This window comes from Cryptomeria japonica, chromosome 10 (assembly GCF_030272615.1).
Source record: "Cryptomeria japonica chromosome 10, Sugi_1.0, whole genome shotgun sequence".
NCBI lineage: Eukaryota > Viridiplantae > Streptophyta > Pinopsida > Cupressales > Cupressaceae > Cryptomeria > Cryptomeria japonica.
In genome coordinates this window covers 563,241,311-563,258,395 of record NC_081414.1, presented here as the reverse complement: position 1 = coordinate 563,258,395, position 17,085 = coordinate 563,241,311, and the positions used below count along the sequence as shown (strand labels likewise).

The following is a 17,085-nucleotide window of genomic DNA, read 5'->3' as shown; positions in this document are numbered from 1 at the left end:
TAACGGAGAGTTTGGAAATCTGTTTTAACGGGCCCTAGTCCTTCGGAAATTATAATTTCTCTGGCACATACTCAATTGGGCATTAAGTTTTCATGAAGTTTCAATACCCTACAGGATGGCAGAATTCAAAAGCTCTGATACCACTGTAAAATTCCTTAATTATTTATTAAATATTAATCAAGTTCATCAACAGTATGTGTTACTACATAACCAGTGAGCTGTGAGTTGGACAATGAACAACATTCAGACAGTGATAACTTCCATTCACACTAACTTAATTCCTCTTTCCACTTACTGGTATTTTCATTGTTTGACAGAACAAGGTGTTCATTAAACAATAATTTATTATTCAAAAGGTGTTTATATTGTGCACCTAATGCCCATGCTATAATTAGTTGTTGATAACCACATGCTATTGGTTACCTGAAATCTACAAGGATTCATCGTGAGGTATAAAGAGGTGGCCCTCCGTATGTGTATACTACTTGCACAACTTCACCACAAATATTTACTTTGACTCCACCAAGGACGCAATACTCCGATAATCTGTGTTTATGGTAACACGGAATAGTGAGACTTCCGTTGCGCTGCTTCTGCCACACCATGGGTTATAATCCTTCCGCACACATTAACCATGAAACTTCGGCTACACCATGTGACTCCTGCTACACCCTTGGGGCCGCTACCTGTATATCTGCAGGGTCAAGACAAAGTTATACCCGATATCGGGTCTATGACTTCATGCGCGAAAAATGTTTGGGTTTGTAATATGCACCCTTATGCTATTGCTACAGAGTGATATCTGCGACTCCACGCAAACTGCTAATGTCGTCTGGTCTCTACAACCGGTCCGAAAGGCTAATGCCGTCTGGTCTTTGTTTCGGAAACACTCCCCACACGAACAATAGAAATATGTGAATGTGCTTTGAAACTCAAGTCAATACTGGACTTCCGCGGTCATACACCAGCCCGACGTCCCTCTAGTTCATGTTGCCACCCACTGCTTACGCTGTCCCTATTCCACCAATAGGCTAGTTTCTCACTGACGAAAGGAGGATAAATCCCGATTGTCTTCTGTCACACCGGACTGGAAATTCTGTAATGCCCCGCCAGGAAACCCCGAAGGGATAAGCTAAAGTTACAAGAATAGAGCGCAAATTTTTTTTTTTTTAAAGTTACAACACATAAGATGCAACAAGCTATCAAAGATTCAGATTACATAGCGGAAGACTTCAACTAACTCCTAAAGAGTTTCCCAACGAGATTACTTAAATTCCACAATTCATTTAACTCACACAATCAATCCATTACGCTGAATATCTTAATAACGAGATAATTTCATAAACAGGATAAACTTCCTTCAAAGGACGGAAATATAAATCACAACAAAGATTCATCCATTAAGATCCATTCATAATTCTCATTCAAGCTTTTCATTTAAAATTACCAACCATACATCTAACATTCTAATACACTAGGATTTCATCATAACAAAAGAGATCTTTCCAAGCATATTTAAATTCCTTAACAACAACTGAGTATAATTCACTACTCTAAGTTACATTCTTTTCATATACCAACTTATTGCATTAAAAGGACGATTTCACACATGCATTACGATAAGTCGCATCTCAACCAATTATGCATTTGATCCACATGGCATTCAAGATAGAGCTGAACATAAGCATTTATAGTTAATTCCAATTATCCACTTAACCATTTTACATAAGCTAAACATACATGAAAAAGCTGAATAAAGGAACCATGGGAGAATACATCACATAACACCATAATGATCTCGGAGTTCACCCCTAAAGGGCTACATCTCCGGGTCTGCTCAACTGCAAGACCCCCCTCGGATAAATAATAAGGTTAAGAGTACAAAAGGTTACACCATACAATCCAGCCATCAAGGCGATACATAAATAATATACAGATGACCACATCGGTCCATAATACATAAACGATCCTTAAAAAGAACAGGATCCAGCTGCACATAATCAAAGCTAAAACAAGAGGTCCATGAGAGCATCCATAAAACTGAGCCATCACCACCCAAGGTCTAACAGGAAACCAATACTCACAAGGGCAGCGACAAAAGGGCGACTCACAACGGTACTCAAAACAGGACAAATCAACAACACACTAGCGAACGTAGGGACAAGTGTCATCACACAACCTGGTATGGATACCATGGCAAGTCTTCTTAGGCCCCGGCCCATACACTGGTAACCCTGGCAACCTAATCCGAACTTCCGGCCCATCCAAGCCTCATGTGGACCCACACATCCTCTCGTGAAGACAAGGAAGGTAGTTTGCCATTTCAGGCCTTCTCACAGCATGTCGAATCTATGATAGCACTCGTCCCATGTGTGAGGCACAATTATCTTAATTAGAGATTATATTCTAATCTACTTAGGTTATCACTGATTAGACTCACTTTCGACGGGTTATCCAGCAGCCACTTTGGGCACGGCCCCCAATCGAAAGCCACTTTCCCATACGACACTAGACTATACTCAACGAACTCAAAACCAAGGAATACACATGGTCAGACGAACGGAGTTCAAGAAGAGAGAAACAATCATCTGGTCAAACACGACTCAAGGGTAATCACTTACTGACGGTACTCTAACTAGAGACCTGACAACTAAGGTTAACCACGAATCATCATTTGACTCTCACAAGAGGATATAACCAACTAAGACAACATCACAATACCATAGTCAACTCAACATTCGAGGACTGAAACAGGTACACCAAGTCAATTCATACGACAGGGTCCTATTTAAACAAAGCAAATCATGCCGTTTCATAATTAAAGGCGAATACAGAAATTAAACTCGCAAAGCAATAATCAGAAAGGACAATATTTCTCAAATTGATTTAAACATTACAAGGCGATCAAGTTTTCTACCAGATCTAAAACAACTTACAGTTATCTACCTCATCAAGGGATAATTTGTTCTTGGTTTTCTAACTCCTAAGGTTCAAGCATCGAACAGGCAAATTAAGCCAGGAGGAGTTTTAACCAATTCATATTAATCAAATTCAGACAACCATTAAGCAATTTAAACAAAGATACATTTAATCTCCAACAACCGTCATTAACATACCGGTCTAAAACCGACCTCTTCAGTTTCATATTTTCAATTCCAGATACATATACGGATTACGGAATTAAAAATATAAAAGAAATTCAATTATAGATACTCATTTCCCAAACGCACATGATATAAACTTATTAACCCAAGATTGGGCTAACATATAGCCAATTAGATTCAATGACGAAATTATCAATTTTAAAACTTAACCACAAAAATACATACGCCACAAAATGAATTTGGATAATAACTAACTTATAAATTCCATTATAGAATTAATTAGTATCCAATTTTACATTTATCAAAATATTGCCTCTTAGTCCTAATTAAGAGCACTTCTAAACTTAGCATTAAGAATCTCTTACATAAACATGATGTTATAATCAAATGCATCTTTTTTCTTAATGATAAAAAAAAATACATAAAAAAAAAAACACATTAAAAACTATGATTTGAAAAAGAAACGCATTAGCAAACGCATAGAAACCCTAGGCGAGGGCGGGCCGTGCCCTAGCCGCAGCGCCTGGGTAAACACGTGGGCGGCGCCACGGTGGTGCCCGCAGGTGCCGCGGCGCCCTGCGGCCACCGCGGTCCCTACGGCCACCATCGTGGGCCGCAGCCGGCGTGGTTTGCAACTAGATGCAGGGAACGGTGCGGGGGTTAGGGGAAGAGCAAGGGGGACGTGCGAGGGAGGGGAGGGGAGCGGGTGGAGCTCCGCTCCCCGCTCTCTCTAACCCAGAATCACAGTCCGAAACAACACAAAAAGAATGCCCAGCTCGGTTACAAACCAAAACGCACCGCTTGCTTCAAAACAAAATGCGTTAAAAATCCCATTGAACACACAGTTTGATATTATCAATTCATGATTTCATTTTCTTTAAAAACACAGTTCGATCTATAAAGCAAAACGCACGGGTTTAAGCACGGCAAAAATGCCCAGCACAAAACGCCCAGCACAAGGAAAAAGTATAAATTTCGATTTAAAATAAATTCGATTTAAAGAGGGACTGGTTCGGTAACAATTTCTTGGTGGTTTCATCCTTTCCTAAACATGAAGGGGTTTCAAACGCCCAAACAAACATGAGGAAAAACACACCTCAATTAAATTCATTTTAACGTAATGATACAGCCATGCAATTTCTTGAAGAACACAGCTAAAACATGGATTTAAACTCACAAATCCAATTAAAACTGGAAACAATCAAAGATTGAATTTGGCAACAAGCAATCCTTTCCACAACCACAAGGAAGAACGATTTGGATAAACCCTACCTTCATACGCAATCCTGGCATGGCTGAAGGAGAGCCCCAATCTTCAGCTCCCAAAATCCTCCAATTTTCATTCCCAACCAAAATCTCTACCAAAAATGTCCATCCTCCCCAAATTTCCCCAAATTTGGGTTATATGGAAGAGTTGACCCAAAATAACTCTATTTTGGAATAAAAACTCTTTATTTACAAAAATTCACAATTTTATCCTTTCTAACTTATCACAACAATTTAACTTGCTTCCCAAACCAAAAATCGATTTCTTTCATTTAATCAAATTTAACCTTTCTAATATAATAATCCGACAGATTTCAATTAAATTCTATTGCGATAAAATACAGAACTTTCTTTTCATCCACATATACAAATGCATTTAATAATCAAAATCAGTCATTAATTCAAATTTACTTCCAATTTAAAACAGGCAATTCAATATCAACGAAAATCACATAACGGAAACCAGATTAGTTTAATCCATTAATCATCAATGCACAAACGCATATTTAATCGAGACAATTACTAAGGACTAAATAATCAATATAACCAATCACACCAGGCACGCAAATCGAGAAAGACAACCAAACAGACGACTCGCAAACCCAAACCAACAAGGGATTACCGACGACGACTGGCGATGCTCACTTGAGCACGACTAAGGTCAACTAGGGTCTTACGACCACCTGATCCAACTCTAAGGATTAAAAGGTATGCTCAAACCTGCAAAACCAGGTGACGACGAACCTCGCACTCATGCGACTTCGTACCTGAAATCTCCTGCAACCAACGATCATACATGCATACATATATAATAACTTAATGAATGCGTTAGCTCGATGAATACCAGGAAATAAGAACACTAAACAACTAGCATAAAACTAGTGTGAGAACCACATCAATAGCTATGCGTAAAATCAACATCTGACTATAACATAATATTACAATTAACTAATCAAGATTAAGCCAAGGTTAGAAATAGACTAGGGTAGGGGTACTACAAATTCTCTTCTCCAAATCCTACTTCGATACTCACGCTATGCCATTTTATTCTTTTGCGAAGTAGATTTATCAAATACCTTTGTTGCTTTAACAATATTAACAACATTAATTTTGCGTTAACAATAGAAATTAATTATTTATAATAATCCCAGATTAAAGTATTATTATAAAAATAATCATGTCATCCTTATTTTCACGGTTTATTTCTTTATTTGGGGGAACATTACATTATAGCATCAAAAATATGTCTTCAGTAACAAAATGAAATCCTTCTATAACATTCACAAATCGAATTTAAGCCAATCCCTGCTCAACTGCCTTTCACCTAGGAAGGGGGCATTACACTTAGCATGCTGCAGTAAATATCTGAAATTATCATTAATATATTCACATGTGAGTAATATTTTGCGTTCCTCCATAGGCCCATAATTGACAGTAGACCATTCTTATTCAATTTTCCTTTTTCCTGTCCTGTTTTTTTTTATGTTAAATCATGCAAGATGGCTGGATGATTTATATAAAAACAAATGGTAATAGAACATACACTTTACTTTAAAATTTAAATTGTATATAATTTTAATTTCAATCTTCAGTTTCACAATAAGTAAGTTTTCTGATCTTGGAATCCTCTATATTAAATATAATTGGTAGCATCTTGGCATATCTCTTATTGCATAAAATGATCTTAAGATTTTTTTTCTTTTCATCACATTGTTCGGTCAATGAACATACACAAATAATTCTAACACTTGCTGAAGATATGATGTACAGGTAGAACAGAGAAAAAGGCCAAACTCTTCTTCAGGTTCAGATACAATGACAATTTCCTGTCAACCTGTTAAATTAAGGACACTAGTTGAATCTACATTGGACATAGCATCTGCTTCACCGCGTCGCTATTTCTTCGAGGCAAGATTGCTTCTTAATGCCTCTTTTTTTTAGTCAACATTTCATAGAGGCTTTGAAAATATTTGCTGGATTTCTTCTTTTCTACAGCATTTGAAAAACTTAAATTTCTTTTATAAATGAGATGTTTACAGTTTATTAGATTGATAAAAGGTTTCTCAAAAAAATTTATGTAATTTATTTGCATCAATGTCTTGGATTGCACTCCATGATCCATCATTAGGATGAAAGTAAAAGCCAAAGGTAATGAGATTGTAGATATAACATAATATAAAGATCCAAAGGTTGGCAAGCACAAAATAGAGACCACCAAGAGAAAAAAGAGGAAAAAATATAAAGTCAACCTTAGAAATTAGCCCATGAGCTAAATTATACATTAATTTAGTTGTCAAAACTGTTAAGTTTTATGATCAGATTAGATAGAAGATAATTCGATAAAAAATGCACAGCATGTACCTTGGGAAAACCCTCCAACACGAGGGAGAAAAAACCCAGCTATAAATCTCTTATAATATGAGGCCACCAATAAAGCTGATCTACAACTATAATTGTGCCAATTATTATATTAACTTTGATCTCCTTGATGAAGATGATGAATACGCTTAAGTCTGAATGTAGTGTGAAGGAGAGCTGAAAATTTTCTACTTTGAACTGCTGTAGATGACTTGATCTGCTGCATATCTTAATCGATCTTATTCGATGCTTGAGGAGAGAGAGAGTCAATCTATATGTACCCATACGTGGGTGACTCCAAGCAACATGTCTATTCCAAGAGTCGGCTTATCATTAATCACATCTCTTCACCAAGGATCGATTTCATTATAACTAACACGTCTTTTCACCAAGGATGGCGGGTTTAACAATTGTTTATATTTCAAAACATTTTATTTAATTTACAAATGCAAAGTTGGCATCATATATATAAATCAAACCTATAAATGTCTAAGGCGGATAGGCCAATTAGACATTTATATTGGCTATGTCGGCCAGAAGGAATCCAACCATAGCTATAATAGCATTAACACTCCCTCTTAGCTAGGGAGGAATCCTTATTGATCTCTGTAGAGATATCCACCATGGCTACTTCCAGAGGGTGGGTCCATCATGGCTACTCCCATGAAGGGAAATGCAAATGAACACAAGTGCTCATCACGGAATCACTCAACGTGATGTCGTCATCTCATCATGACGTTCACCATGGCTACTCCCAAAGGGCGAATAAACACAAGTGCTGAGTCATGGAATCTCTCACATGATATCCACCATGGCTACTCCTAGAGGGTGGATCCACCATGGCTACTCTCAGAGGGTGGAACAAGAACTTTCACCTCAAACTTCTCTCTCACAGAGAAGAATGCATTAACAAGGGCTTGCACCTCAAACTTCTCCCACACAGAGAAGAATGTGTTAACAAGGGCTTGCACCTCAAACTTCTCCCACACAGTGAAGAATGCATTATAGTACATCTCATGAAATCACTGATGCTGAGACTCCCTCTCAACAAGTGCTTCATTCTCCACAACTCCAAGCTTGTCTCAGAAATGTACAAACTTCACTTTGGCAAGGGGCTTGGTGAGAATGTCAGTCGCCAATTTATCAGTACAAATATATCTCAAGTGAACAACATTCCTCTGTACCATATCTCTGATGTAGTGGTATTGGATCTCAACATGTTTTGTTCTGTCATGGAACACGCGATTGACAGATAGCTTCACACAACTTTGATTGTCACAATGAATGATAGTTGGCTCCAAAGTTTGTCCAAACAAACCTGCAAGGAATTTTCGAAGCCACACTGCTTCTTCAGTTGCTACACATGCTGCAATGTATTATGTAAATGTATATTCAATTTTCAATTTGAAGAACATATATATATGCAATGTAATGTATTATTATTTCTTTGTTAATTCACAATATAATATTTCTGATTTTCCTTTGTTACAGATGGAGAGAGAACATTAATGAATTTCTATGCATCTCCCACAATGTTCCATCGGTGTATATACCAATGAAGGGGGACCGATCAAGAGATACCTTCACCGGTCATGTCCTTTGGACATGATCGACCAAGATATCCCTTGGTTGGTGCCTCTTCTTAACCGATCCTAATCGGTTTCATTTGCAAGATATCATTCGGTTGGTAATATAAACAATGTGCAATCACCGATGGTTAATAACTGATAATGAATCAGTGGCAATGCATGATACAACCGATTGTAATCGGTAATAAACAAGTTTCTTATGACAGATAAACAAATGCATTAACCCGATTATAATCGATGATAAACGATTGTGTTAAGTCCGATTATAATCGGTGGCAATCAAAATATTTTATAGCCCCATAATCATTTCTTTATGAAGCCCGATAATCATATGCAAATCTGGACTATCAAATGATAGCCCGATAATGGATCGGGGTTAGAACAAAAAAACCCCGATTCATTATCGGTACTATCAAATGATAGTAAGTACATAAATTAGTTTCATAAATGAAGGAAGTTATAATAGAATTAAGGAGAGAATTTATAAATATTAGATAAAGGAATAGTTAGAGATGCCTTATCTTGCCGAAGCTATTATGCATCAACATATTCTGCGTCGACTAAGCTTCAAGCTACTGAAGACTACTTCCTGCTACAACAGGAAATCATAGCAAATCTCAAACTGAAACAACAACCAGAGGTGCTCTTCCAATTAGTAACACTCCTTGCCCAATCAGAATCAAAAGAGCCTTGCAGATTTAGGTCCACACTGGAAGAATATTTCAAGCCATATCCAATTGTGCCACGCAAGTATTTCAAGATATGCTTGGTTGCAACTAGATGTATCTGCCTTGGTTCACACATGAACTGACTAAGTGTACTCACTACATAGCAAATATCCGGTCTAGTGTTAACTAGATACATCAAGGATCCAATCAATTGCTTGTACATAGTAGGATCCACAAGATTTGAATTAGTTGCAGATTCCCTCAATTTCTTCAAGTTAGTTTCCATCGGTGTAGACCTGGACTTGCAATCTAACATTCCAAATCTCTTCAAGATGTCAATGGTGTATTTTCCAGGACTCAAGATAATCTCATTAAGCCTCTGCGACACTTCCAAACCTAGAAAGAAATGCATGAGTCCTAGGTCCTTCATCTCAAATTCTAAAGTCAACTCCTTGCATCTAGAGATAAGATGATCTTCCTCAGTAAGGAATAAGTCATCAATGTATAGAAGCAAGATTAAAACTTCACCATTGACTATTTTGAAGTAAAGATTTGGATCAACATCATTCTTGCAGAAACCCAAACTCACCAAGTATTAGTCAATCCTTTCATACCATGCACGAGAAGCCTGCTTAAGACCATATGATGCTTTCTTCAATTTGCACACATGAGACTCTTTCCCATGAATTGCAAAACTTTCAGGTTGTTCGATATAGACCTCTTCTTCAATTACACCATTGAGTAAAGTTGTCTTCACATCCATCTGATGTAGCTTCCATCCCTTAGCTACTGCAATGGCAATGATGGTCTTGATGAAAGTATAGCTAGCAATTGAAGCAAATGTTTCTTCATAATCTATTCCTTCTTTATGAGAGAAACCACGAGCCACAAATCTAGCCTTGTACTTCTCAATGCTTCCATCAACTACATGCTTAATCTTGTACAACCACTTGGAAGATACAACCGACTTTCCTTCAGGTCTAGGTACAATGTCTGAAACATCATTTTTAATAATGGATTGATATTCTTCATCCATAGCATCTTTCCATACTTGCTGCTTTGAGGTTTCCTCAACATTGGAAGGTTCAGTCTCAATAAGATTACACATCAATGCAACATAGCTAGAGAATCTCTGTGGTCTTTTACTGTAATGTCCCTACTAGTTAGAGATTACTGTCTTGCAAAACAAATTGTTAGAATACAACATATATATATAAGCCATTTTTTAATTTGCAATCTATCTTTAATACTAAATTAACATAATCATAATTTTCATCTAATAAAAAGGATACGAATGCCATACGAAAGTATGTCCTTAGGTGGCCGTGAAGCTCGCCCTCTTGGAACCCCTTGGTTCCAAGCCCTCCAGGAAATCGAAGATGAGTTCGAATCCTGTCTTGGGTGTAAGAGGCCCTTGTCTATTCCTTGCCTTGGGTGATGCCTTCATCATCCAAGTCCTTAGAGGGGACCGGCCAGATCCGTCTCTTCTTGGTTGAACTTAATCAACCAAGCCATACATATGCATATCAGTTTTCAGTATATATACTGCCCTAGGGATTATCACAATCCCTCCCTTAGACTAAGTGAGTTTCCTCCGTATAGCCTCCATCATATAATCACATTTATAATACATTTTTGCATTCGATTACTATTTTCCATTCTATAATCCACATTTACATATTCCTGATTTAACATGTATTCCCTAACATATTTTCATAAAAATGTTCATTAACCAATATTCACATTTATTTATTACGTATATTCCTAATTGTTCATTAATATGTATTCATTAACATATATTAAATATACATTAATTATATCTATTAACATATATATAAATTATCCATTCATTAATATATATATAAAAATATTAATTACTTGTATTTGTTAACATATACATTAAATAAGTATTAATTATATTTATTAACGTATATAATTAAATGTTCATTATTTATATTTGTTAATATATAACATGAAGTGTTCATTCATTACTTACCTGACCTCTTCCTCTTTCCACGCAGCAGAGCCCTTATCCTCCCACTGATTTTCCCTTATTTCCTTTTCCACCTCCTGCTATGCTGCTGCTCTCAAACCACATGCTGTTATTTTTGTTTATACCCCGTGAAGGGTTGTACCCCTCCACGGGTCCCCTTCCGCATGAAGGGCTGCGATTACCGTCGCACCACTTCGTGCGGGGGTAATCGGGGGTAGGGGGGGCTATGCTTAGTTTGTTCGAAATACCTTAAGTATTCCTGCCTTATTGCCATTTAATATATTAAATGTTAAATGACACTTTCTTTATTATTATATATATTTTAAATATATATTAAATTTTAAATAACACTTTAAAATATATTAAATATTAAATAATACTTTTCTTTATTATTTTATATCAAATATATTTCCTTTATTTTTAATGTATTACTTATATTATCATTTTAACCATTTATTTACACTAACCTAATTCAATTAATCCATACATTAACTTTATTAAGTATTTGTACATCCGGTGTAAATTCTTTTAGAGTGCCCGATATGTCCTTAATCATGATCATTGTCTATACGATTAGTGTTCTTAAGTGGTGGTTCATGCTAAGCACCATACTTGAACCCATCTATAATAATGGTCTTCCGATTACATTCGCAATTTTGTCTCTTTTAGAGACTCCACAAAATTGAGGACCACTAGCGATGTAATGGTCAATTAAATGTTAATGTCAATTAGTGTAAATACTATTCTTGTTTGTTGGAGAAAAAGCATATGATTACTTTGTATGTATTCTTTTCACCCATCCTTATCGTTTAAGGAATATTATTAGTTATAACTATTAATAAATGTTAATTAAGTAATAATATAAATTTCAGATATTCCTTCGTTGGTAATTATTATATAAAATAATAATTTCTTCTTTTAGGGTCTCTCTCTCTTTCTCTCCGTATATGTATAACCATCCAGAAGGGGACATGACATTTACTTTCTCTGAATGTGCCTCTAGGAGCCGCAAACTTTTGTGCCTCTTGCATAGTGTTCCTTGCCCAAAGAGGTCCCTTTCGATTCACAACAATATCTCTAGGCCCATTAGTAGGAACCAAAGGTTCAATTGGATCATCATCCGCTACAGGTTCAATAGACTCCCTCTGAATCTCAGGAGAATGATCAATGTCCATGTCTTGAGGAGTCTCATGATCTTCATCATCTATCTCCATGCATAAACCTTTAGATTTTTTGAATGCAACATCTTCCTCAAATGTAACATCTCTTGTCACTTCTATTTGCTTCTGACCGAGAATGTAAATTCGTAGGCTTTAGAGGTTTCACTATAGCCCACAAATATTCCTCTCTTGCCAGAAGGTTTCAACTTGGTTCTTTTGTCTTTGGGTACATGAACATACACTAGATAACCAAAGATCCTCAAGTGATTGACATCGGGGCTTAATCCTTGAAAAGGCTTCCTTTGGAGTCATATTTTGCAATATCCGATGAGGACATCTATTTTGAACATACATAGTTGTTGCACGAATAAGACGTCACTTAGATTAAGAGAAATTCCAAATTCTAGGTTGAGTGATGTAGCACCAAATCCTTTCACTGAATAGCGTGCATCATCTCCAATGATCACTTGGAGATTAGACTCCCTTTCCACCAAATCCGAAAGATGTTCTTGATAGGCTATGATGTATTGAGAAGCTCCACTATCAATTAGCCAAGTGTCAACATCCGTGGGAACATTACTTGAGAAGGAAGATATGAAGAGGAATCCATTAGAATTGTCTTCTGCTTCATTTTGAGTTGAGATTTCATTAATGTTTGCCATTTGTTGCTTAGGCCTTGTCAAACAATTTCTTGCATAGTGACCAAACTGGTCACATCTAAAGCACTGAATGTGAGAGAGATCTTTCTTTTTCTTCTTTGAATCAGGTGCAAAATCTAATCTTTGATCCCTATTCCTCTTGAACTTGCCTTTCTTCCAATTTCTTCCTTTCTTGGTCGATTGAGTGGCAGGAACATGCGTGTCTTCATTTTGAGAATCTTTGACAATTCCCCTTGCAGCCAATCTAGATTCTTCTTGGATGCAATCTGCACAAAGACGATCAAACTTATGCAATTTGGATCTCCCACTTATACTTTGAATAAATGGCTCCCAAGAATGAGGAAGGCCATTCAATGCCAATATGACAAGATCTTTGTCTACCACTATGTCTCCAATAGTGCTTAGTTGATCCCTCAGTTCTAAGATTTTCATGAAGAATGACATGACTGATTCTCCTTTTGCCATCTTGACTTGATGAAGTTGTTGCCTCAATGCAAGAGCCCTACTTGTGTTTTTAATCTCATATAGGCCTTCCAAGGTCTTGAACATGTCCCTTGCAGTTGTCATCTTGGAAATGAGAGGCACTAAGTGATCCCTCATGGAGTCTATCAATATCTTTTTCGCTTTATGGCATTCTTCTTGAATTGAAGTTTCTCCTCTTGATCTTTTGGCTCAGATAAGTCTTTTTCCTCCACAAACTGAAGAAGATCATTTTCTTCAAGTACAATAAGCACTCTAAACTTCCACGAATTGAAGTTTGATGCGCCTTCAAGCCTATCTTCGAGTTTAAGTCCATTCACCATTTTCGCTTGCAAGGAACTACTCCTTAGAATAAGAATTATAGAAAAATCTGATCACGATCTACTTCATCGTGGCTCTGATACCATGTTAAGTTTTATGATCAGATTAGATAGAAGATAATTCGATCAAAAATGCACATCATGTACCTTGGGAAAACCCTCCAACATGAGGGAGAAAAAACCCAACCATAAATCTCTTATAATTAATGAAGTAAATGAATACAATATTGCTATCACACAGCCAAATATGAGGCCACAAACAAAGTCGATCTGCAACTATAATTGTGCCAATTATTATATTAACTTTGATCTCCTTGATGAAGATGATGAATACGCCCAAGTCGGAATGTAGTGTGAAGGAGAGCCGAAAATCTTCTACTTCGAACTGTTGTAGATGACTCGATCTGCTGTATATCTTAATCGATCTTATTCGATGCTTGAGGAGAGAGAGAGTCGATCTATATGTACCCATATGTGGGTGACTCCAAGCAACATGTCTATTCCAAGAGTCGGCTTATCATTAATCAACACGTCTCTTCACCAAGGATCAATTTCATTATAATTAACACGTCTTTTCACCAAGGATGCCGGGTTTAACAATTGTTTATATTTCAAAACATTTTATTTAATTTAGAAATGCAAAGTCGGCATCATATATATAAAGCGAACCTATAAATGTCTAAGGTCGATAGGCCAATTAGACATTTATATTGGCTATATCGGCCTGAAGGAATCCAACCATAACTATATTAGCATTAACAAAAACGTTGTGCAAAATAAGAAAATGATGCACTATATGGTCAAAATTATTATACAGTCATGAAGTTAATTTTAAATAAAGAAAATATTATAGTGAAGAAATTAACACAATATGGTAATATTTCAATAGTTCCTATGATACTAATAAACTACAACATTATGGTAAGATCATGATGAGGAGTGATTTAAGGTAGTTGCGAAACGAATTTTAGTGAAATAATTCTTTTCAAAGATGTGAATATTTTGTGCAGGGCTCCTTCCCTACCAAAAAGTCTTCCACCAAGAATCATGCCATTCATGCCAATGAGGTTCCATTAGAAATAGAGCAACCACCATGGAGAAAATTTTAAAGTTGTGTAATTGCCAAATTTGATGGCTATTAGCTAGCTATAGATGGTGGTGGAATATGGATTTGTGAAATTACGGAGATGATTATAATTTACAATATTTTCTTTTGAAGGGTTTTCTTTCAATTACTCCCTAATTAATAAGCCAAAGAAAAATATTTGAAATGGGGATCATGGGTGATGGATAGGGTGGGTCTTTTTCTTTGGGAATGGTAACTATTAATCCCTCAATTGCTAGATCAGAGAGGTTTTGGTATTGCTTTACTGATACAATCTGTTAGTGGAATATTGGTCAATTTTTACTCTTCGAGCAACTTCGAAACTTGTTGGGGCATTTTTATTATATGGATGGCAATGTATCTAGAGGCAATTCTAGGGTTTATGCCTACCTATGTGCAAAAATAGATATCTCCCTTGCACTTATAAAATTTATCTTTCTAGAGTTTGAAATGGGTGTTTGACACAAAATGTGGAAATAGAAAGAAGAAAACTAGTTTCCTCCATTTGTTATGAGCAAAGCCACCTAATGGTTGTCTAAAATGAAAAGTAAAGAAAATATGGACATGGTGAAAAATAGTAGAAGCTCCCACTTGGGAACTAGATAGATGCCCCCCTTAGATGAAAATTCAAATTTGATTTGGGTGGGAAAATCCCTTGTTCAGAATAACCATAAACATAGTAAATCTGACTTGGTAGACCCCAAATTAAAAAACTTAGCAAAACATGTGAAAAGCTTAGCCACTTTAAATAAAGGGAGTTTTTAAGACATTCACAATTTTTAGTCTACAATCATGTTTTAGGGCACATATTTATATATAGGCATTTTTAGAGTATTTTTGAACCTTCAATCACATTTTAGGGTATCTTTTTTAGTATACAAGGATAAGACATGTGATGGGGACAATGAAAATACCAGTTGTAGTGTTTTTAACCATTTTTTTCTGCATTTTGGCAAGTCAATAAGTAAACCTTTCACAAACTTGGCAAAAACAAAATGTGACATTTACTGTTGAATACTTTGACCATGAAGATGATTCATCTCTTTAACCTTTTGAGTGCTCAACAAGTTTGCAAACTATGACCGTGAAGATCAATCATCTCCTTCACCTGCTGAGTACTTTGCGAGCTTGCAAACTATGACCATGAAGATCATTCATCTTCTTAACTTGCTGAGTACCCCGAAAGTGTGCAAACTATGACCATGAAGATTATTCAACTCCCTGAAGCAAGCTAGAAATACCCTCCTTGAGACCAAAGACTCCCCTTTTAGAGGAAGTAGCATTTGAATTCACTCGTATACTTAACAACTATGGGGCAAGTAGTATTAAAGAGCACATAGGCAAATACACCTATTTAGACTTATCAGCATTTTAATTTGTCCTTCTTACGACAACCTAAATCAAAACAATGTGACAAAATCCTCTCTTCAAATTTCCACGGAAATCTTCTTAAATTTAACTACTAAAATCTAAACAATAAACATGTTTGTTACTTTGCACACTATACAATTTTACCATCTAGGATTTTTGAATGAAAACATCAGAAATCAAAATATACTTATCTTTTGGATCTTGAAGCTTAGACAACAAGACCTGAAGTTATTAATCTCACCACAAGGATTTTATGTTTATGAAGCTGATCTGGAAATAAATACTATCTATTGGTTAAAATTGAGACCAACGAATTCATATCAACAAAAGGATTGGTTAAACACAAGAAATGTTCTACTAACAGTATGAAGCACAATGCAAGATTGAAGACAACAATTCCTAAAAAGCATACAATGTTGCTGTAATATCCCTTGTAAATTAAATTTAATATTTTCTGATACCACTGTAATGTCCCTTGTTAATTATATTTTAGATTTGTAAGCTCTTCAAAAGATTTAGTTATTTTGAATTTGAGAGTTAATAGAAACATTCAAACTAGCTAACCAAAAGATCACCGTTCACACCGAAACTTCAAAAGAACTTAATTTAATGAAATGAAATGAAATATGCAGATTTATATCAAGGAAATACATCATCATTTCTACAATAATCTGCTGCAAACATTATATTTCATTTACTGCAAACTTCATACAAATCTTAGAACCATTGGTGCCAAAAGACAATGCTAACTTCACCAATTTTACAGGAAACTTCATAAATTAACAATAAAGACTATGATGATAAGGACTTTCATCACCACTAGAAACAAGTTGAAAGTCAGGGATAGAGATGAAAGATACAGTCACAACTCACTAGGGCGTGAAAGTGAAGGCAGTATGTTGAACCATAATGCTACAAGTATATTCAAAATCAAAGAGGTGCACAGTTAGAAACAACGGAAAAATCAGTTTATTTGTAAAAACTGAATTGCCTTATTGTAACATAAGTACCT

General features: G+C 36.0%; 1 protein-coding gene across 4 annotated transcripts in view; it reads left to right on the top strand.

Annotated features, from left to right (window-relative positions):
• The window catches only part of LOC131060730 (NADPH-dependent diflavin oxidoreductase 1), a 263,737-nt gene that overhangs the window by 179,454 nt on the left and 67,198 nt on the right, over positions 1-17,085 (top strand). For all 4 annotated transcript variants that reach the window (XM_057994083.2, XM_057994081.2, XM_057994082.2 and 1 more), the window contains one exon: positions 6,141-6,278. In XM_057994083.2, the coding sequence (XP_057850066.2) occupies positions 6,141-6,278 (138 nt within the window). The remainder of the gene's footprint in view (positions 1-6,140; positions 6,279-17,085) is intronic.